General features: G+C 37.7%; 1 protein-coding gene across 20 annotated transcripts in view; it reads right to left on the minus strand.

Moving 5' to 3' along the window:
* MYO18A (myosin XVIIIA) overlaps window positions 1–24,071 on the minus strand; it is a 277,949-nt gene that overhangs the window by 62,024 nt on the left and 191,854 nt on the right. For all 20 annotated transcript variants that reach the window (XM_063450000.1, XM_063449999.1, XM_063450002.1 and 17 more), the window contains 9 exons: window positions 22,882–23,010; window positions 19,359–19,502; window positions 14,356–14,445; window positions 13,911–14,030; window positions 10,950–11,061; window positions 9,354–9,481; window positions 8,893–9,047; window positions 4,720–4,843; window positions 4,146–4,346 (listed from right to left, as the gene is read on the minus strand). In XM_063450000.1, coding sequence (XP_063306070.1) covers window positions 4,146–4,346; window positions 4,720–4,843; window positions 8,893–9,047; window positions 9,354–9,481; window positions 10,950–11,061; window positions 13,911–14,030; window positions 14,356–14,445; window positions 19,359–19,502; window positions 22,882–23,010 — 1,203 coding nt within the window. The remainder of the gene's footprint in view (window positions 1–4,145; window positions 4,347–4,719; window positions 4,844–8,892; window positions 9,048–9,353; window positions 9,482–10,949; window positions 11,062–13,910; window positions 14,031–14,355; window positions 14,446–19,358; window positions 19,503–22,881; window positions 23,011–24,071) is intronic.

Genomic DNA, 24,071 nt, shown 5'->3' on the forward strand with positions numbered 1-24,071 from the left:
TTGGGAGAGCTGAAGTGGATCCTTTCCTTGGGTTCCAGTGCAGCTGCTTGAACCTGTAATCTTCCTGCTCTGCTTCCTCGCACACTGCTTAGTAATGAGGTGCCGGACAACGTCATATTCCACCACCCGGCAGCAATATAGGGTGTGCAAGTGAGCAGAGCAAGAAGAGCAGGAGGATTACTGCTCCTTTGTGCATCCATCTCCATGTTCCCTTGGCCAGCCGCCTCTGCTAAACTGGATGACAAATCCCAGGTGCCAGGACAAATTTCTAGTTACCATGGCGACCTGGGATTTGTCGAGTCCTGGGTTAGATCACATCAGAAATTGGGTTCCCAATACTATGAAAGTTCATAATGTTTCTGTAATGGCACAAGTGAGCAAAACCTATTTTGAGACCCGAGAAGGGTTTTATTAAAGGACAAGCTATTGAGTTTCTCTAACAGAGGTGTGGAAATAAAATGTAGAAATCCACACCCCTCTATCCTGCATCCACCTTACCTATCTGTCAATCATTATTATAAGCAAGAAAGCAAAATGTTTATTTTTCACCTCTCCATATGCAAGGTTTCCCTGGCTTTGTCATGCCTGTACTGGGAGATGATGTAATTTGCTAAATGTTTAATATAAATGGAAACGAAAAGAGTCTGCACGAATTATGGATTATTTTGAATTTATTTATTCAATGGCGTACATTCCTGAGAAGTAACGCTTAAATCGTATGTCTAGTAAGTGTGCAATCAAATTCCTCCCAAAATGTGAAGTGTAGACACCCAATAGTATTTGAAAATGAAGCACAATATTAACAGCATGTGCTTCAGAGATCTCCCAAATTAAGATACGCTGACATATGTATACATCCTCCAGAAGTTTTGTTATTTCATGCAACAGTGAATCTAAATTAGTCACTGTGTTCCCCTGTGCCCAACTGGTTATTGAATTTGTGCTCTTAGTGTATACAGTACTGAATAAATGTGCTCTTTTGCAGCACAGGCGATCTCCTGATGTAATTTTGAGCTGGATGCTCGGTAAGCAATGATGGACCAGTTTATAATATGTATACCTATATCACGCTACTTTAAAGAGCAATCGACACATCTAGTATTTTTTGCAGAACCCAAAACTTAAAAAAAAAAAATATTTCTGTATTTTGACATTCATTAATATAAACCAAGGCACAGCCTGGCATTCAATGCTAAATTAGCGTGACCACCATGTTGCCATGCACAATGACATATAAGCATACTTATAGCATTTTACTACCACCAAAATATGTATGTAGAATTGGAACAACTTCTTTATTTCAGAAAATTGGTCACTTACACGGACAGGAATAAAAGTTTAAAATAAATTGTTCTTAGTGCGGGAATAAAATGGTATTATCAAAATGTCCACTCGCCATTAGCTATTGTTAAGTGAAAATAGAGTATTGTAGGCCTACTCTGGTACATAACAAAGAATCAACAGCAGAAACAATGATGTATAATAAATTAGATGTTTATAAAGTTAAACCTAGCCATTAACAGTATACAATGATTCTTGGGAATCTTTAAACACTGTATGCTATAGTTAAAGGGCACTCCAGGCATCATAACCATAACAGCTTGCTATAGTGGTTATGGTGCCAGTAGAACTGAGAAGCAATCTTCTGGTAAATCAATTATGATTAACAAAACAAAAGTACTAATGTCAAAAAAATTATAAAAAAAACATTGGCATATACTCAAACATGATGAGATACTTAATCCAATTTTACCAACACATCCAAATATTGTTTTTAGAGGAGCACCCAATTTTAAATCCATTTTAACCACAAATTTTACTAAGAAATCCCCGACTAAGAATTTCTCTTCCTTTTTCCCTCAGACAAAAAGTTTTTTTTTAAATGTAAACAATGTACAGTATGCAGAACCACAGACCCTTCTGTTCCATCTAAAGTTACTCAATTTATGTCTAATATAACCAATAATGTGTATAATATTTATGATTTTATTTGTTGCAATACAAAAAATGTTATTTATCTGCTTGAGTGCCCATGTGGCCTCCAATATGTGGGGATGACCACAAGGTGCTTAAAGATAAGACTGAGCGAACATTGCAGAAATATTAAAAATGGATATCTGAATCATACAGTATCCAAACATTTTATCATGCACAATAAAGACCCACAGCTACTTAAATGTATTGGAATAAAAAAATGCTCTACCCCCTGGCGTGGAGGAGATATAAAAAAGATACTTGGAAAAACAGAAATGGAATGGGTGTATAACCTTAAGACCCTTATACCCCATGGTCTTAATGCAGACTTTGATTTGCACAACTTTTTATAATCATATGTAAACAATCTATACTTTTATATTAATTTGCCTTTTATCTGTATAATAACAATCTGTTTTGCATTTGTATAATACCTTTTACGTTTTTACAATGAGTCTTCATTTTTTACTATTTACAATGTTTTTTCAGTTGTTTCAATCTGGTATGTTACCCCTTTAAGTACTTTTTTTTCATGCCATTATTTAATGTGTTTTTATATAAACATATTATCTAATTACTTAGTTGCCATTCCCAATATGATCTTATATCTCTTTTTTTCCTCCCCAAGATGGCTACAACTGTTTTTTTTTAACACAATCTATTCGCGGACGTTTTTCACTACATTTCCCAAGAGGCTGTGCGGTCTAACTCCCGAAATGCGGAAGTGCCGCAAGTCACGTGACATATTTCAAACGCTAAATTTTATACTTTCCCACGCTCGTTTTCGCTAAATTTATAGCCCAAATAGGTTGGGACACTATTAAGAATCTAGCTAGAGTATTTAATATGTGTTTTAATTGTGTTTTATTTAATTTTATTTTAACACAATTTTATTGGCTGGTACCAATTTTGGCGCCAAAATTCAAATCACTTCTGTTCCTATATAATACCATGTGCCAGGTAGTGTATATAATTCCATTTGATAAAGTTTGTTGACGAAACGCGTTATGGAAATTTTATATTGTGTATTTTAAAATTAGAGTATTTTGGTCATTTGCTTGTGCCAATTATCCTTTTTAGATACACATATATATATTATACTACTTGTATTTTATCCTGACCTTTTATTACTATTTTTACATTTTTTACTTTTTTATTGGTTTAAATATCTGCCTGGAAGGTTCCTGTATCTAAAGAAATCCTAGGTGGGGATCAATCCACCTATGCTGACATCATAGAGCAGTTGGTCTGCTCTCTATTTGTAAGTTTATTTTAACCTATACCTACACTGTTATACGGTGAGCACTATTGGCTGTTTTCTTTCTTTATTTGAGAATTGGACATCAGAAACGGAGAGATACCCACGACATATCCCATAAGCGGGGATTATACCGCTGTACGCGCTTTACCCTAGAGCTGGATTAAAGCTCTTGTAAATGTGAGTTCTCTACCATCATTAATTTCTATGTCCATATTTGAGCCACACATATTGCACTATTGTTTGTCCCTTTCTTTTATCTTTCAAGTGGACACGTTATCATACTTGAAGATCCTAAGATCATACGTAAGGATTAACCAACTGGACTCCTTTTACTTGGACTTTGCTATCTTTTATTATAAAGACTTTTTAATTACTACTTTTCAATTACTAATATTTTTACTCTGCATTTTGTGGCGCAGCCTTTATTAGCATACTATTTAAGCCCGATGTGAGTTGGTATGATAATGCAGAAGTATGGACTTCCTTTTTATCAGTCCAAGTCAGACAGGATGGGCAGCAAGAAAGCAATACAGCAAGGTAAATAATGTGTAACAGAATACTGGGTATGGTACCAATGACTCCTGGCAACGAAAGCACTACAGAGCGCTGTAGTGTTTATGGTGTCTGATATGTTCATTTAATAACATAGCTTCAGAAAATTCTGATGATGGCAGTGTTTTCGCAATCCAATTCAGTATCATGGGAAAGAGTCCACAATAGCTAAATTGACAAAACTGGCCACCCAACAAAATGAACTTGCATAGTCCATAGAATCGCACTGGATTAAAGGACATAAATACTATGTATTCTCAAATGGCATTCTTCCTAAAACATGAGAATACAAGCTTGTTTTCCACAAATGGTTATAATGGATTATACAATCAGAACATAAAGTTAAACTTTTAAGTACCTGTTCCAGCATTTGAATGCTTCCAGCCTGTTCATCCAACTCTTCCTCTTGATCTTTGACTTTGGCTTCCAAATCCCGCAGTTGTTTCTTGAATTTGGCCAGGGATGCCTCATCCTTTGACTCCTGGCTAGAGATGTCTTGCAGCTCTGCTTCCAGCTGTTCTATCTTGTGTGTAAAAATTGTGATTTCGGAGTCTTTCTCCTAAAAGTGGAACATGCAGACAGACGTGATTACAAAGGTAAACAAAAAGTTGATTAACCATGCTTGGGGCCAACTGCACCATTACCATTACCATCAACTACAACCTGACCATTCATGCATAGTAATGGAGGTATACAACATGGCTTAGAAAAGTTAGAATTGTCTTTTAGAAGATTTACATGTCTTGAACATAAAACCATGTGTTACTATATATATTTAACTTGTAACATACCCTACATTTCATTCAGCTAAGAACATCAGACAAGAGACACACAGTTGTTTTAAGGTACAGTTTCTTCCTATAGCCATGGGCCAATACAGGGCATAAGATGCAGGAATAAGAAGCGGTGAATGGAGCAGCTGTAGTTCTTACCTCTAGTTGCTGCCTCAGGCTAAACACCTCTGAGGTTAGCATGTCCTTCTCTCTGCTAAGTTTCTCTTTCTGAATCTTTTCCCGGTGTGCTTCCTCTTGGGCCTGTGCAAGTTCAGTGTCAAACCTGTTCGGGAAAGGTTTTATTGTTAATGCAGGTTACAGTCCAGTCAGAGCATTGAAACGAAAAAGAAAATCCTGCATTATTAATATTGCAAGTCAGACTGATTTTCTATTAACACAGAAACTCTTAGGACACACTGCGCTGTTAACCATGTATGTCTACCCTATGGTGTCCTTGAGTCTTATCTCACACAAAAAGTAAAGAATGAACGTATCCTTTACATATTTACATTTGTACACACACAACCCTTACAGGAACTCTCTGCTAGACCACTGGTCGCTTGGCAGTACTGCAGTATCAGTTCTATGTACACATTCTTGATTAAAAGCAGCATCGCTGATTGTATTAGAGTTTACTTGTAAATAGAAAGGAATGTAAATGTTTCTGCAATGAACGTCAAAGCAAATGATTCAGACTTAAAAAAGGGAACTCTACATACACAAAGAGTGTATCTCATTGTTTATTGTTCTTGTTTTATCGCAATGGGTAGCACTTTCGGTAGCACTTTATAATACTGCCTTTTTTTGTTCCCTGGCCTCCATTCCCTTTGTATCTGACCTCTCCTAATGAAAATATGTAGACACATATCTTCCCATTGTGGGCCAAATTAGTCATAGGATGTATCTCAAGTGGTTTTGTTATTAGAAAAGATAGGCTCCTTAACAAACATCGATTTATTTATTTTTCTGCTATTTAGGACCATCATTCTGGTTACAGATGCATGTTATTACATTAAATGTATAAGTAGGAATACTACCTCCGAGGGGATTCTGATGTATTCACTGGTAAATGACCTCCAACAGATAGTTTGTACAATCCAGCAATATTCACTCTACTTAATGTCCATCAATAGACAGATCTTACTATCTTGCATTTATAATTTAGATATAAACTTTGATATTAGACTCTCCTGTAGACTCCTTATATTCTAGGTTCTGGTTGTGTGTGTTTTTTTTTTATATTAAGGGGATGTTTGTTCATATTTTGCATGAATACAAATTTGGAGTTTATATTTACATTAGCGGCTTGTAGTAATAAGGGTACGCTCAATCCCCCTGTAGAAGGGTTGGACATTTTGGACAGAGATTTTTAGTTCACTTACAATTGTGCACTTTAGGAGTGGATCTTATTATTTTTTTTATATTTTGGGGTTTTTAAGAGTTCATTGTTGCCTAATAAAGTTTAACAATTTTTAGCCTTATTCTTGTAGCCATCCAGACTTTTTGTATGGTGTGGGCTCTATATTATCTTGCTTTTGTATTTGGTCCCTTATTTATTTTCCCTACTTTCTATGCCATTTATTTTCAAGATGTAAATTGAAAAATTGTAAATGTTTGCTTTTGTGTATATTTTTTCAATATTCGTTTTTGTGGGGGTTTTTTGTCTGTAAAAGGTTATAAGATGTACATCTCTCCGTCTATACCCGTGAACACCTGCAGAGCGCAAAAAGCAGTTTTTATGCTTTGTGGGTTTTTAGTTTTTTTATAGATATATAGAGACTCAATCTAGAGGAATAATATGCATATTCTGGCAGTTGCATGTACTGTGCACAGATTCCATTCTACTTTACAAATGTCACAAAACAATAATTTATGCTTTTTATATTGCGGCAAAATATACATCTTGCACCTGCAATGTTTTCCACTTTAAACATGTGTAATTTTCTACCCTTTGCAATCTGCACAAATACTGTATAGGGTTTTTCGAGTGCAATACAATCGGAAACCAAGTGCGCAATCAAGTGCAATGCAGGCAGTCCGCAAGAAAAGGGTTAAAATGAAACACTATTTCAACTTTAATATTTTAAATGAATGCCATAATTTACCTTTTATTCATTTAATAAAAATGTTTTTATAATTGGGGTATATTGAATGTCTCCATGGAGTTAACCCCTTCTCAAATGGAATTAGTCATCATATTGGTTCTAATTGCAGATTTTTGCAATGACAGTTTATCCAACAATTGGATAGATAGTGGCCCATTACACCTGAGCATTAGGCTGAATATTTCCCCAATTCTGTTCTAGATTTCAGTATCAGGACTTCATCCATGTTAATTCAGAGTCCGTATTGCAAGATCAGAATATTGATCAATAAATGCTCAGTGGCTTTATTATGTGGTCTGAATACCCCTGTATGGTACCAATGTTGGTGATCTATCACAGGGTGCAGAAGTTCTGCACCAGTGCAGCTCTGTTTTGTTGTTGTTCTTTCTTCTCTTGTGTGCACAAAATAAGTGGGGATTAAAAGATATGTGCTGCCACAGAATCAACCTAAGCTCATTAAGTAACTGTTAACCAACAACAATCATACACTCAGTACCTCTACTGCCTTTTGGCAATGCACATAGCAAATCGGTATAAAACAGTATTCATTCTATGACAGCCGTCCGTTAACTCGTAGCCAAAGAATACCGTTTAAACCTGGTATGGAGTGGAATAATATTATAGCATCTACTTCTGCTTTATCAAACCAAGTCACACCAGAAGGACTGCAGGTAGCACACACAGCAAGGTATAAGTCAAATCAATCAGAACGGTCTGCAGTTTACTGGCGGGTGGCGTCTGAGACTCATGGCATCATAATAACCACAATCTGTTGTAATGGTTATAGCGCCTAGTCACAGTGTGTCCCTTAAAAAATGCATTTATCTGGAGTACTTCAGGATAGCCCACTGGAAGTAGATATAATGTAAACTGCATCAGACATTGCACACTGCATACCTTTGCACTGCATACCTTTGTACTGCTAGTGAGTATTAAAAAAACAAAAAAACATATTTACTTGAATATAATGTGCCATCAAATTTTGAAACTTGGTAGCCAAAAAATTTAATGCGCGTTTGTACAAGAAGAAACTACTGCTGTGAGGTACAAGGTACCACAAAGCAGTAACCAAATTTTACATCCCTGTTGCAGCGATGCAAATTTCGCCCTGATGAAATTGCATTGTATGTCAGTCGTATCACTGAGCAGCTGTAGTCCAATTAGGCCGTAAAGTGATGAGCAACTATATAAGCAAGACATAATAGTATGCATGCATGTTTTGTCTTTATTGCACTGTGCTTTCCTTTTTGCTACTACAGAAATTGTACTCGAATCAAATGCCCAACCAAACGTAATATGAATTCACATTTTGGAGACTTTATTTTGCCAATAAAGGTGCACATTAGATTAGAGTAAATACTGTTTATTATTACTAATCTATTTGGCTAAATTAGCAGAACAAAGCAAAACTCTTCTTTTTTTCCCCCCCACAAAGTTCCTTTAACCCCTTAAGGACCAAACTTCTGGAATAAAAGGGAACCATGACATGTCACACATGTCATGTGTCCTTTATGGGTTAATGTAATTTTTTTTTATATTCTCTGTCCAATAAAGCTTCACTAGCCTTTAGCCTGAGCATCGTGGAAATAGTTCACAAATAGAGGGAATGTCAAGTGTATCACTGACACACACACACACACACATAAAAAACACACACTAGAAGTGTCAATCCTGCAGGGCATTGGCTCTGTTTTTGGCAGTGCTAATTTTGTCGACTAACAATTTTAGTCTGATTTTAATCTACTACAATTTTTGCGATTTAGTTGACTTAATCTAGACTAACGCTAAAGCAATTCAGATGACTAAAATACAACTGAAACTAAAATGGCTTTTTAGTCAAAAGACTATGACTAAAACCTAAATTGAAATTTGCCGCCAAAATGAACACTGATCTATGGAAGATGCTCACTAGACCTCAATACTATACTCTTGCACATGCTCGAGAGTACAACAGTGACGTTGGCTCCGCTGAAGAGGACCTGCTGGCATAAGATGCTGCGCCTGCGAGGGACAGGTTCAGAACAGTAGAAATCACCTTTACCTGCTCCTCTCCCCCCCTAGCCCACCAGAAACCCTGTGGTGATGTCAACAACAGAGATCTTTGCAAATTCTGCAAAGTCTCGAGACGCTGACAGTGCAGCTTTACAAAAACAAAAATGCATGGGATGCCCTGGATAACAAATTACAACCACAATAATTGTGAGAATAAAGTGGCCCCATCTCTCACCTCCTCTGCTTCTTCTCCAGTTCATGGTTGCGCCCCTGATTTCCTTCTAGGTGTAGCTTGGTGTCTTGCAGCTCGGCTGTGAGTCTCTGGCATTTCTTCTTCAGTTGTTGCAGGGCTCTCTGCGTTTCTTCATTATCTGCTTGCAGATCGGCCAGCTGATGGTAAACCAGAAATGACAGGTGGTTAAAGGCCACAATAAAAACTGGCACAAAGACGAGTGCAGGCCTTTACACTTTCTGACTTTGTTCTATCCATCCAAACCTGCTATTTAAAACTTTCAAAGGAAGACATTCATTAAAAAGGTAAACATAAAACTGTAACTAATATGTAAATAATCCATCTGTATTATACTACGTGAGAAGCCATGTATACAGAGAATTTTACTGCAAGGAAAGGCTTGAACTATACGCAAACAAGTGACCCTTGCTCAGCACTCTTGAATTTATGGAATAGGCTCTTACTCGACGTTCTAGCTGCCTTTTGCTTTGCTGTTCCACTTCCAACTTATCCTCAAACTCTTGCTGCATGCGCTTCTTCGTAAAATCAATCTCCCTTACAGACCGCTCATACTTTAGACGCCATTCTCCACCTGAAAACACAGGAAGGAAAGATATCACAACATGAAAAAATTAGTGGTTATATTCTTAGTATTACAAAACAATTCGATCTCCTGCATGTACCAAAGAAAGGAACCAACAGTGTGGTGTGTGCATACACTGCGAAAACATGATTCACAGGATTCTGAAAACTTTGTACAGGTCGAAAAGGTCTTCCCAAAATATATAAGAAGAAGAAACAGGTTTATTTTCTTCAGAATGCATCAAGAGAAATTAATGAATCGGATATTGCCCACATACATGCTTTACAGCTTTGCTAAGACATAGTCCATGACAAATTGTTGTTGGAAGGACAGTGTCAGCCCAGCAGGTTTTTAAATACTTTAATATTTCAACATTTTAGCATATTACCATAAGCAGCACATTTTGTGTGCAATTAGTCAGGCAGATCTGCATATTAACAGAGCAATGCAAAAAGTGCTTGTGCATGATCACAGTATTCCCGGAGATCTCATGAATGGCTTAAAGGTATACTGTAAGCACTCTAACTGCTCAAGTAGATATAGTGTCTGGAATTCCCTGGCACTGTCCTATCATTCAGTGTTAAACTAATGTTTTTATGTTTCAATGTTCAACAAGGGTCCCCAGCAGTCCCCCTCCTCCCCCCTGCGCTGTTCTGGCTAAAGAGGAAACATTAGCCTGAGCAGAAATGGATGCCTGTGACTGGCTGAAAGTGTCAGCTTACTGCTTTCAGCCTATCACAGCAACCGCTGCTGGTATACATCGGTATGGCTAGAAGGAAGTGTGTAATCTGTGACTTTGACACATCTGCAGTATTAGCCAGGGACACTTATTTAGGGTTAAACTGCTCAAAAATAAACACTGAATGGAGAGACAGCACCAGGCACTATAAACAGTTCAATAAGATGAAATGGGTATAATGCTTGGAGTGTACTGTTAAATTTGTTGAATTAGTGCATATAATTTGCTTGCTTCCTTAAGGGGGCACTCATAGCACCATAACCACTAAAGCAGGCAGTGGAGGTGATTATGGTGCTTAGACTTCCTCTTTAACATATCACCCACGCGTAGCCATAATTCTTTGTAAAAGGGCAAACTCATAATCCTGACTGCATTTCAGTGCCCTACGCTGTACATTTTTCAGCAAGATTAAAGTGAGTTATTGTGACCTTCTAGCGGTAATGTGCCAGGAAATAGCAATGACTGTTGTAGGAATAGCCAGTTTTCATTTTTCCAGACTTTACCTAGCTTCTATTTTAGAAAAGCAAACATTTCCCACTAAACATACATTTATTTTAACGGATGCCTTTAACTCGATCAAAACCTTACTTTACAGCGTTCAGTATGCTTAAATATACGTGTTCTTTTAGCACACCATATTAACTGCTTTATCACTTACTACAATTTCTTCATTATATATCACACAATGAGAATAAAAGCAGCCTGCCGTTCTGAAAGAATGAAGGGAGACAGACATACCCGAATCGTCGTCATCCATCTCGCCGTTTAGCTCCGCTGCCCGTATCAGCCTGGCCTCCATTACCTCCACTTCCATGCATTCCATCTGCTTTTTCAGTGCATCATATTTGGCCTGGGAGAGAGGAGAAACAGAGTCACAATGCACGCAGGGGAAAACAAGACTGCAACATGTAATTCTCTAACGCTGCTTTTAGACTTTGCTCACTATATACATGGCTTTATTCATGGTGCGAGTTCTGGGCTTTGATGTGCTGTTGAACAAATATCGAATGGAAGGATACAGTGTACAACAGTAACGTCTGCGTGATGTGGCAAGGCATCGGTAGAACAGGTATAATTCTGAAACCTCACAGCACAATGACAGATGTATTCCTTTCAGCAAGCTGCTTTGTGTTCTACATTACATTGCTTTCTGGCAGCATCACCTACACACAGCTTTGGAAAGCGAGCTTGCATTCTTAAAGGAAAATGATCACCTGCCTTTTCTTCCATAAACCCTGATATTTAGCAGGGACCATACCTGAAGACCTATTTAGAGCAATTCTGGACCAAATTAGGAGCCATCACCATAGCAACAATGAAGTTGAATGATCCAGGTTTAGCAATATGCCCAAGAAGTGCTTTAATCCTGGCCTTGCATATTTACAATATGTAATAGGTTTTCAATAAACTCTCGATAACTGCGAATTACAGCAATTTCAGCTCTAAGAGTTAAAAGCAACTACATAAACAATCCTGTATTCAAACACAAACCTTGTTACATTCATATAATGCAGATTTTATTTGAAAGCTCTTGCATTAAAAGCGAATAAAGTCCTTCTAGCTAACCCGACACGTACACAGTCTACGTTCACTTTTTATCGGGCAGGTCTGACGATCAGGCCCTTTTTGCTCAGGTAGTGAAAGCCAGGGAAATTAACGGTTTATCGGTTTGAATCTTGGGTTTTGATTGGCTGCTGGCAAGACATGTACGCTCACATATAAACATGCTTAATGGCCATTGAGGATTTAAAGAATAACGGTCACATCTACACTGTTTTTTTTAATATAATAAACCTTTCATCAAGTTTTGAAAGGAAATACAATTCTTTATTTAAGTATATGGGAAAAAAAAAAAATAACATCTCATCCCTACCTTTAGTATATGACAGTTTCCGTCAGCCATATACATACACCCTGGATCAGACAGTGTTTGAAAAACTCTACATAGTCTCTTCAGGCCAACAAAATGTCACTGCCCTTCAGGTGCATGCATATGGCTGAAAGATCTGGTCATATATTAAAGTTAGGGATGAGTTTTTAAATTTTTTTAGTATACTTCAGATATCAAATAAACCATTTCCTTTTAAAACTTGATGAAAGTAACATCATATTAAAACATGGTGTTGAGGTGATAATAGTTCAAGATGGCCACACACGCATGAAGATAAATAAAAAAAAAACTGACACATTGTTTAGAGTTAATCACCGCTAAACCTATTAGCTTGGTTGTTTAAAAATAAAATAATATTAATCAGTTGGCAGAATTGTTATCAATTGATTTATGAATTGGAAATTTCAGCTGAGTGGACTGTTAAAATAAAACTCAAAGTGAATGAGATTTTCTAATTTTACAAAGAAAAAAAAATCTTTTTAAACTCATTATTAAAATGGGGATTTTGTTGTAACCATTAAAATAAAGTGTTACAGCAATTATGTACATTTTTTTATGGAAACATAAAAAAGTTGCACAAGGTGATTTAATAAAGTGTAAATTGCAGAGAATGCAAAGTTAATTTTATACGTTAAGCCAAATTAGGTGAATTGGAAAAATTCTCCACATCAGTTATGCTTTCAATTCACCTATTATGACCTAAAAATAAAAAAATAAAAAAAGAGATTTACTTTGAATTGTGAATTCACAACATGTCGCACTTTGTGAATAAGGCCAAGTGACAATTACGTTTTAGTTGCAAGTTACAATGATCAGAATGAGTGTTGAATGATACACACACACACACACTATATTATATGTAAGAATATACCGAAGCTAGCACAGTCTAGGTTGCATTACATCTGAGATGATACACACATTGTATAGGTTGTCCCTGCCCCATACAACTCTTTTTCTGCTCTCTTTGGGTTCTAACTAATGGACATACATTTAGAGGTGTGTTTAAAAGCAAGTAGAATGTTTGTAGATGTGTCATGACATTATGCTACAGGGTTGGTAGCACATGTTGCATTTTCTTGTTATTTAAGACATTTCTCACTCTCTGGAAATATTCTTGAGAGAAAGATGCTTGTGGCCATCAATTCCAAGCTAGCTATCCAAGTGGTTTTATTGTAGGGAGTCCAATATTGGATTCAGAGAAGATGAAAAGTTTTATTTGAGCAGTGTAGTCAACAACCCAAACACATTTAGCACATGCAGAGGACGATAAGATAATTCTGCGCATGACAAGTGGCCAAAGGCAGGGGGGGATACAAGTGTTTCATAAGGCAGATGGTGTGACAGACGCTTTCTGCAATAGCTCATATAGTGTATCATCTCCAAAAAGGTACACATTGTGGTTGAAAGATTCCTTTATTTTTCTGAATTAACTTTGAAACTCCATCTGCCTGCCTTTTACTATGTGTATACTCTGCTACATCAATAAAAACAAACAAAAAATGAATTTAAAGAGTGACACACATTCATCGACCATTATTTTGCGAAATACAAATGCCTGAGTCTTTCCGAAGGACAAACCAACAAGCACACAGTTCTCCATGCAACATGGCCAAAAGGAAAATGTCTTGATAGCATGTTCTAAATGGCAACTTTAATGAAAAAAGGAAGGCAAAAAAGATTGGCATTTAGGCATTTTACTTCTCTTAGATCAAATTCTCAGACAGGAGAGGGGTTGACTTGCCTGGAAGCATAAGCATCATCTACACAGGCTGCATTGAAAGAAGAGAACACAAAAAGATAAGGTCTACCTGTAGATCCTTCATATCTTTTTCTAACCGTAGCCTATCACCAGTTTCGGACTCCAGTAGCTGGGAGGCAGATTCTCCAGTGTTTCTCTCGTCGGTAAGCTCAGAATTCAACTCTGTGATCTAAGGGAACAGTGCAAAGATGCATTTGTTAGGACCTCACAGAATATAAACTATAACTGTAGTCAAACAATATGTTTGTGGGAAGGCAGACAGACAGCACATATGTTGATGATCCGTATGGAGCTTGTGTTTGCACCCGTCATATCCATTTTTTTTTACATTTTTGTACTTTTACTTCAATTTAATACCTCTATTGCCAAGCAACATAAATAATCTTTTGGTTACATGCAAATGGACCAAAAGAAAACACAACAAAAAAAAGAAAAAACAAAAGACAGCAAAGGCACTACATAATGAAGTAGCAAATATATAAAAAAATAGTCACCCTGCTCTCAAGGCGGTCGTTATTCAATCTCAGTTCATTTCTCTCCTTCTCCACCTTTTCAACTCTGCTTTTCAGCTGCTGTATCTCCTCCTACAACAAGATGTAAAAATAAAGTTACTATATAAATATTTATTATTAACTTTTAAGTTAACAGATGAATAAACAGTGCAAGTCAATCTGCCCAGTGCTCGTCTTAAAACCCGTTTCCAGTTACAAATCCCTGACACTAGTTGATCAAGAGATGTCTTCCAATTAGAAAGCGTGATGTTCAGCTCGAAAAGCAGTGAACTGCCAGCCTGGGTAATTACTTTCCTTATAAATTCCAAATACAGGTGACACATTCTGTTTTGAGGAGTGCCAAGGTTCAAGGCATCACATACTAGAAGGTTAAACACCAAGGACCATTCTTTAAGTTTCATTAGAGATACATATAAAATGTATTCTCCAAGGTACCAAATATTGTAGTACAACCACAATAGGCATACGTATGCCTATTAAGACGTAAAGTGAATAAATGTAACTGGCATGCGATTTCTTAAGATTGTTACATAATGGAATGCTTATAGACAGAAGCCAGCATTTACCCTATGTCAGGGTAAGCCAATACTCCGTATTCTGGCTATTGTAAAACAACAATTACCAAGATTCATCGTACTTTTGGGACGCTTGCCAGCCATTTAGGTACCCTACAACTACAGAAGATCTACCATTCCAATGAACACTTTGGAAGCTTACAGGTTTAGATTTACAACTCTGCAATAAATGAAGGGACTGCGTAGCTTTGCAGGAGATTCTGGCAAAGCATCACAGGAGTTGTAGTTGTTTCTGGAGTGTTGACTATACCTCTTTCCTATGCGTACCAATCACCAAAATGTATTCATGTTAACAGATTAACCTACGTTAGCTGCATGTCAATATGATTTCCTGTCAAGAACCAGTAAAAACCTTGGATGCTCAGTGATGCGTGTAGATTATCATTTTATTTGATATGGGATGGTTGAGGGCACACACATTAATTTTATCTCTATGTGATAAGAGAATGATGGGGAGGGGGGCCACATGATCTGTTTCTTCAATGAAAACTTTGATATGCTCAGTCCAATCAATCTTCAAATGTGCTGAAACACAGGGATCAGGGATTGTAGAAAGCTCTCTGCAAATTACAATGCTTTACAAAGCACAGACCGCTTAAACAATTAGTTTCTGGAAATCCCAGAGCAGCAGAATGATTTGAAGGTCCCACTTGTCTTGCTGAGGCTAAGCAACGGAATGAAAATGCATTGCACATTTGGAACACGGCTATTATCTGACAGTGGCCCAGTTCCTGCAGTGTAGTTCTGCCTCTGGGAAGCTGAAATGGCTTTCCTACTGCTCACAAGCTGCCTTTCCGAATCAAAGAAGGGAGGCTGTTATACAGCAAGCAGAAATTCCCCTGTGCAGCCTCAGATAATCATAAACATATTCACTGCCACTCCTCCTCACTCAGATAAACCCCGAGAGATCAATAAATGTAATGTGAATATCCCTACAAACAGCCGCTGACAGCCAAGGGGTGGAGATACACCAGGTCTCTTGGCTCATATTAATTCTAAGCTTCACACTTCCACTGTTTAGCATTGATGTATTTCATGCACAGGTTTGTCAGTGTCACTCAAAAGGGCACATTAGAAGCAGAGCAGTGCTCCAGGCTTTGCAATCAGCACATGGCCTAATCTGTGGTCTCCACTACATGGCAATACAGAGGGAATGGAACTGGTCTATAGCAATGCAAATTTATGGACAAAACTGTAATCATACCAATGCACCAAAAACATAGCGCCTTGGTGTGAAACCGAGTAAGAAAAATTATTTATACAATAGTCTATTTTTACTTATTTATATTGTAGGGAAGAGACGGGTGAGCATGTGTGGGGGGAAATTGTTGGAGTGGAAACCAAAAATAAAAGTGTAGTCCCAGCCCAGAGTATACCAACCCTATGTGGATTAGTAACAGGTCAGATATTTATATTTACAAGGATTAGAGCCATACTTGACTGGCCTCTATCTCCAAGGGACATAATGGTTAAGTACCACTATGTTGTTCTAATTAAGTAGTTCACCCATATAGTGTATCTGCTGTATCCCAATGCATATTCACAACACAGTGTGCCTCACAGTGTGCCTCACAGTACAAATCCGCTGCAGGTGGTTTCATCACAATATCCAATTATATATTTACACATGATGACATATTCTACTGTACTACAGACAAGCAGGACACCCCTGCAAGGAGTAGGCCATCTTCGGCACTCCACATCTTGAGGACTAGCTCTCCTAAAATGCGCTTAAATAATCGGGGGAGATGCAGTCCACACCATCTGGAGCTGGGAAGGTTGCCTAGCCATGCTATTACTCTGGCCAAGATGGATAGCTATAATCCCCACAGTGTTTTACATTTTTTCTAATTTTTCATTAAGTTTCTCCTGACCATTAACTACCCATGTAAGGTTTGTTATAGACTTCCCACCCATCTCTCCTCTTTCCCAAACATTGACATGAATGTAACTATCGCATTTCCCACCTATTCTGTTTTTCTGTTCGAAAGAACTGGAACAAAACAGACAATAACCCATATTCGTATCAAACGTTACAATGTATTTGCACCCACACTACCCACACTTGTCTTTGCCATTTATACTACCAGTGATTACCATTCAGTTAAAAAAATAACAATGGTAATCCGTGAAACTAGTTTTATGAACAGTTTCTGAATTCATATTTAACTATTTTTACTGTCAATCTTAAAGTGAATTAATTCTGGACAAGCGATTAAGCCTTTGAACAACGTTTCAACGCAAGGCACACAATTTTCTCTACTAATTTATACTTTCCAGTAGAGTGGAGGAGAGCACTGACAGGACCTGCAAGCACTGGAAAATTATGGAGTTTATGCACATTATAGGCAAGTCATTTATATTATAGAACTCTCTTACTGATTTCAACATTAAGACTAAGCACTTGAATTCTGTGACGCAGGTTACATACTTTACCATACAATCAACTATTAATGGCCATAGCAAAGTAATCCATAAGTTCCCCAAAAATCTAGCTACGTGTGTAATTCCACAGCAGAAAAGATGGTGTTTTTACAAAAGGCCTAACCTGCAGTGAAAAAAGAAAATGCTTCACCCTTTAATTTTAGTTTTCATTTTAAGAAAAAGTCTAGTTTTGGCTTACATCGCCTTTAATTTACTCTTGGCTTCCCTTCTACAGTCTTTATGCAGAGCAAGTATTACCAGAATGAAATGAATTAGCACTGGTCAAAAACCTGACCCTACAAGGAATGGGATCCCCCAATATAAGAAATTGTTTAAAAAAATAATAATAAATTGCAGAGAAAAGCTGAAAGCTGCAAGCCCTTTCACAGCTAAAATTCTTGCTTGAAATTTCAGGAAGTAAAAGCAATCCCAATAGTGTACTCAGTTAAGGGCATGGAAGATCAGTTTGTCGGACAGGAGATCAAGAGAGGTATATTTCAAAGAAAAAATTTGATATTTTTATCAATATCTATTCAGGTTAAAATGTTTAATTCTGCACATAAAATAATGTAGTCTCTCAATTGTGTCACGGTTTGTAAACAAACAATCTCCTACACCAGGGATAGGCAACCTTCGGCACCCTAGGTGTTGTCGACTACATCTCCCAGAATGCTCCCAGAACAGCCATATTGCTGCCAAAGCATCATGGGAGATGTTGGCCACAACATCTGGAGTGCCGAAGGTGGCCTACCCCTGTAAGACACCATACCACATTTAGAACCAAGGCAGATGAATGAAAGCTAGACACCCAAACTCCATAGTAAGTAAGTAGACAACTTCATAGTAAGAAAGAGGAGACTGTATTCATTTACACTGGAGCTTTCAGTTGATTATTTCAGCCCATTTACATTTAGCCAGTAAACCAAACAGGAGAAACAAGATCATTAGACCTGCTCAGGTATAGAAATGTGTTAAGGTGTTGCAGAGTTCTACTTGTAAACACCCAACACGTATAACTCTTATAACCAGCCTGGTGTATTTTGAGCTGGCATTGCAGTGTGTGTCTTTGCAGAACATTGATCTCTTCAAAGTTACACTAGAGCTGTAATCAGTTATGGTTAGGTCTGAATAATTAGTAGTATAAAATTAATAGCTAGACCATCATGTAATCTTTCCTTAAATAGGATTGTATATTTCACCATTCTAAACTGTGCTAGGGTTTAACCCCTTAAGGACACATGACGAAAATATTCCGTCATGATTCCATTTTATTTCTGAAGTTGTGTCCTAAGGAGTTAATACGTATGACTAGCCTTGTATGTTTCTCATTCACTGATTCTGATGGTTTTCCTTTAAGAATTCATGCTTATTGCACTAATGGAGAGGTGAAAGTTCTTAGGCTTGCTGCATATATCATCAGATCCATGTATGTGGATACAAAGATCGATGCGCACACACATGCACATACACACCTTTAAAACAAACACTAGTCTGAGAATACAGTTGAACCACTCTTAATTTGAACTCTGCAGTCTTTCCAGATACTAATTTCCAGCTAATATAATTTTGCCATTTTCTTATCCCATGCATCTCTGCTCTTAACATATGCACTTTGGAAGATAAGAGGATAAACATGTTCCAATGGTCTCTAAAAGATGACTGCTACTGCAGCAAAAAAACAAAAAAACAAAAAAAAACTTTTATATAAACCACGGAAATCTACGGATGTATTTATTTTTTACATTCATGTATGTTTTGGCTTCACTTTATTTTAAGAGGACCACTTAATACTAAAAACATAATCACAAACAACAACGCATTATTCTTAAAGCATTTCTATATTATTAGATATGCACATAAAATCCCCACAGAAAACTAAAATAATAGTTATATATGACTGTCAGGTAATGAGAAAATAAAATGCTGATTTATATCTATAGGTTTATTTCCCCAATTCTTAGAGATGAAAAAATATGTTTTACATACGTCTTTTCCACGAATTTGGTCCTCTGTCAATTGCACCTCTATCAACGGTCGGACTGTGTTGAAGAGCTTCCACCAAGGCCAATTTTTTACACCTTTATTTTTCTTGATATTCTTCTGGATGCAACGAATAGCAAGCTCTTGGATCTAGAGAAATGTTACAACAACGTTCAGTGACACCAGGCTTAAAGCTAGCTGAGTCAAGTTAGGATATTATCCCACAAAGCATTAGAAAAGCACTGTAAAGCCTTAAGCAACTCAGAGTAACAACGACTGCAAAGAAAAGAAAGTATGACAGAGGACTAATGCCAAAGACATCACTCGGATAAGAGCAGCCAGAACTCCATGTAAGGGAGAACAAGCAAGGAAAGATGGGGATCGACAGATTGTAAGCAAGGAGAGCAACTAAGGAGGGAGGAGAGCATGGGATTCTTAAGAAGAAATAGAAAAGTGTGTTGGCAGGTGAGAGATCAGACGGAAAAATAAGAACGTGAGAGAAAAGCAACAGAGAACAAAGAAACAAGTTACAAGTATAAAATAATAGCTGAAACAATGGCATAAACATTATCTATGGAGACAAACAAGGAAGATGATGACAAATGTGCAGTAAGCCAGACACAACACTAAGTAATTAAGCGAAGCCAATAAAACAAGAGGGAATGTCATAGCATTGCAATCGTGCTGGAGACAAAAAGTTCTGATAGTTAATTAAAAAAGCAGTCTAGGCACCATAACTACAACATGCCGATGTAGTATTTATGGCATTATTAGGCTACTAGTGCCGCTTTAAACCAATATGACCATGTCCAAGGGATGGCACCATAGCCACTACATTGTCATGTAGTAGCGATGATTTCTAGACTGCTCCTTTAATATATTTTTGAGGATTTCTGGAGCTGTGATTCACAGCTATTTTTGGACCAAGGTACACTTCAATAACGAAGGCAAATTTCAAGGCACTGCTTTTTCCCCATTTTACCATCAACAGCATAAAAATATTTCTATGAAGCCTTACTAGAGAGAGTTACATAATTTTAGCCAAAATGGGAAATCCCAGCTTTAAATTGTGAAGCTTATAAATCAATCGCAGTTTAAAAAAAGAGTGCATTCCACCTACTACTACCCTGAAGTGAATGGCTGAATGTTGTGATCTAAAAAGTGCAAAAATGTTAAAAGTACAGTATTTACACAAATGGAATGTGCCTGCTGATCCCAGAGTAGAGATTCAGCTCAATGAAGTGGTCTGGGTGCCAGGTCCCTCTAGTTTTAACCCTGCAGCTGAAAACATAGTTTCAGAAAAACTGCTATGCACTGCAGGGTTAATCCAGCCTCTAGTGGCAGTCTCCCTGACAGCGACTAGATGCGCTTCCGCGATTTACATGGAGTCAAATTGAACTTATTTGACGCTGAACGTCTTCGCAGAGTCCAGTGTCAAAAAAGATCCCCATAGGAAAGCATTGAGTACTGCTTTTACTATGGGCGGATTTGAATGCGCATGGGCGCCTCTGGCCGCGCAAGCGCATTCGGTTCTACTCGAAAGCTGAAGTCAATGGAGGAGGAGAGGTCGCCAGTGCCGAGGGAGCCCGGCGCTGTATGAAGGTAAGCAAATAAATGGTTAATAAACCATTTATTTCGCCACAGAACGGGGCCCTAGTGCTCTATAGCGTTAGGAATACATATTTGAATTCCTAACACTATAGTGTTCCTTTAAATTCTAAGGGGTTTTAAATGGAAGTGACACTAGCAGGTCATATTAGCCATAACAGAGTCAGTAAAAACAAAAAACACAGTGTTTCTACAATGCAATTTGGCTACAATAACAAAAGTTTAACTATATCTTGAAGTTTATATGAAAGATTAACATCGTACTTCTCTGTAGATCAATACTAGGTCATCTTACGCAACAAAGACAGAATTTGATATTCACTTTGAATTCACCCTCAATTCTCCGTAAATAACAGAGTGCTCACAATACAAGTTTCTCCCAAGGCTGTAATGGATGCTCTCCCACAATGCATAGCTCACAGCTATGAGCAAGTCATAATAAAATACCCTAAAGTACAACCAGCAAACGTCAGGTGATTTGACCTACACATTTGTAACAGATTTTGTTGACACAATCGTTCAGACAGCGAATGGTAACATACTTTGTAATCTATACATTCTGTCAATGACGCCTCTATGACATACTCTGGAAATGGCAGATTTCATTGTATTATGTTAATATAGGCTCTCTGTTTTCTGCCCACATTAACATGACATTATGCTGCAATTACAGCAAAGCAAGACATAGGTTGAGTTTTGGAGCAGGTGAATATAATGAGAGCAGATTGTGTGTATATAAAAAAAAAAACCATTTATAACATTTAACATTTATAAACTGTGCTAGCATGAGGTCTCTCTCTAGCAGTGGTGTCTTTATACTTGTTTATTAATATTTATGCCCTTTACGTGCTAAGTAAAGCAAAAGCAAGTTTTAAACACCTTCAGCAATCAACGGTGTTCAGTGTTTAGTCTAATTCCAAGCCATAATTAAAACACGCGTTGGAGTAAACAAGGGGAAAATGTAAACTAACTGAAAAAAATAGCAAATATTAACACTTAAACGGGCCATCCGTCAAACAACATGTCAATGAGATTATGTTTAAGTAAGTTTGAGAAATGTTACACTGTGTTCATCTAAATGTTTACCTTCACTCAGCATTCAATATTATGGAAACCAGAAGGGTTTACTCTCCAAACAATGAAATATGGTGACAAGACAAATTAAATTGGCAAGTATAGAGGGCAATGTTGGCCTCCAGATTGCCATTAATTAGTAATTTTGCAATTCTGTTTCAATTCACAATTTTAGGTTTCGTGAATAACGCGCGTGAGACTCAGAAATCAGCTGTGTGTGTGAGTGACTGAATGTAACTGTATAATAGTGTCAATCAGAACAAATCATGGCCCACCTTGTGTAAAGAGCATGTGTCTGATCAATGCCAATTTAATCGTGCAGGACATGCAGACAAACAGAGAGTCAACAGAAGATTTTAAACATTTCAGAAAGTGCCAAAAAGGAAAGAGTGATGATTCACCTGCCCCTTTGAGCACTGCTTTCAGCATCTCAGGTGGGAATTTAAGAGAACAATGAAAAGTGATATTACAATGTGCCATGCTTCAGCATGTTTATCCAGCATCCGAGACTTACAGAGCTTTGATGAGGAGACTGTGAAACACACACCCCTTACCGTATCAGGCTGCACTCAGTCCCAGATTTTTTTTGCCCAAGCTCTCTGTAAGCTGTCTGCTCAAAACACTGCTTGGAACTGGCAGGGACTATTCTGTTCCTCTCAGCTCACAAAAGCTTTTTAAAAGGATCCCCTTCCCCCTCATCTGACAGCAGTGTGAAAGACTTGCAAAGAAGGAGAACTTTACCATTTTAGGTCACCAGGAAAGGGGGTGAAAGGGAGCTGGTACTGCAAAGGAAACTAATGGAAATAATAGGTTTTAGCTGTAGACTGGCTAACTCCACAAACTATACCTTTCTCTTCTTGAACTGCTGCCGTGCCAAGTAACCTCTGCATGCAGCCTGGAACAGAGACAGGGTTCTTCGGGTCTGCTCATCCCTCTGTTCTTCAAGCTTTATGAAGGTTCCAGCTCTGAAGAACACCTGAGGAAAAAGGAGTAGAAACTCAGCTTTACAGCGGACATGTGTAGAATGTCAGGCCCAGACGACCCCCTTCCGCACTTAACACTAATCCTCAACTATTCCAAAGCATAAATGATCTTGAAAAAGTTTAAGTATCATAAGAGCTTGGTAAAAAGTACATATATTGTATCATGCAGGGCTCAATGAAGGTGCACAAGTTGATACTGAAATAAGAGTATTGTCTGCCAGTGGAAAACTGAATATTAATTATTAATCTTAACGTCTAACTTATGTGGAGAGTCGTAAGGTTACAACTAGCAGCTAGTTATGTTAGAAACATTACATTAGACAACCCATACCTCGAATTACAGATTCACTCTGCCTGTCTCATTCTGTGATCTCCTTCCTATTAAATACTACTCCACAGTACAAGCCCACACATCCCGACTACATTTGGTTATATTTACGAGTGGAGTCACTTTAGGGTGGGATTAGTAAGATTAGACAATATAGCACAGTTATTTTATTTCTTTCAAACCAACGTAAAAGCATAAGCAGACACGTTGTTTATTTATAAGATCACATTAAAGCTTGTGCAGAAGAGGCAGAAGGACCTTGCCTTTATCACAAAAACATAAAGTGGAGGGCAGGGGGGAGTGGGATTCCTAGTTTTTACCCTTTGCTGTCTGGTTTGTGAACACCTAGGATCAGATTCTGCAGAGCTCCATGGCTTTAAGGGCTAAATGCATTCACCAGCAGGCCCCAAAGCTCACTGAGCCTTGTTTGTATCTTGCAGCTCATTTAAATGAGGAATTTTGCATGTGGGAAGCAACTTGTGGTCCATTCATAATACAGGCTGCAGTGTACCCAGTGCTGTATTATATTAAATCCTGGCAGAGCATTGTGTGGGTGTGAATAGAATATGAGTGTCCTGCATTCCCTGGTGTCACTGGGCATGGCACAGCCTTTCCTTCATTATCGCAATGCATTCTTTAACATATTAGAATATGATCTGTGTTATGTATAAACTAACCTATAAAAGTCAGCCACCGCTCATCAACAGACTGATCGCATGCTTCTTA

This window comes from Pelobates fuscus, chromosome 1 (assembly GCF_036172605.1).
Source record: "Pelobates fuscus isolate aPelFus1 chromosome 1, aPelFus1.pri, whole genome shotgun sequence".
In the NCBI taxonomy this organism is placed as follows: domain Eukaryota; kingdom Metazoa; phylum Chordata; class Amphibia; order Anura; family Pelobatidae; genus Pelobates; species Pelobates fuscus.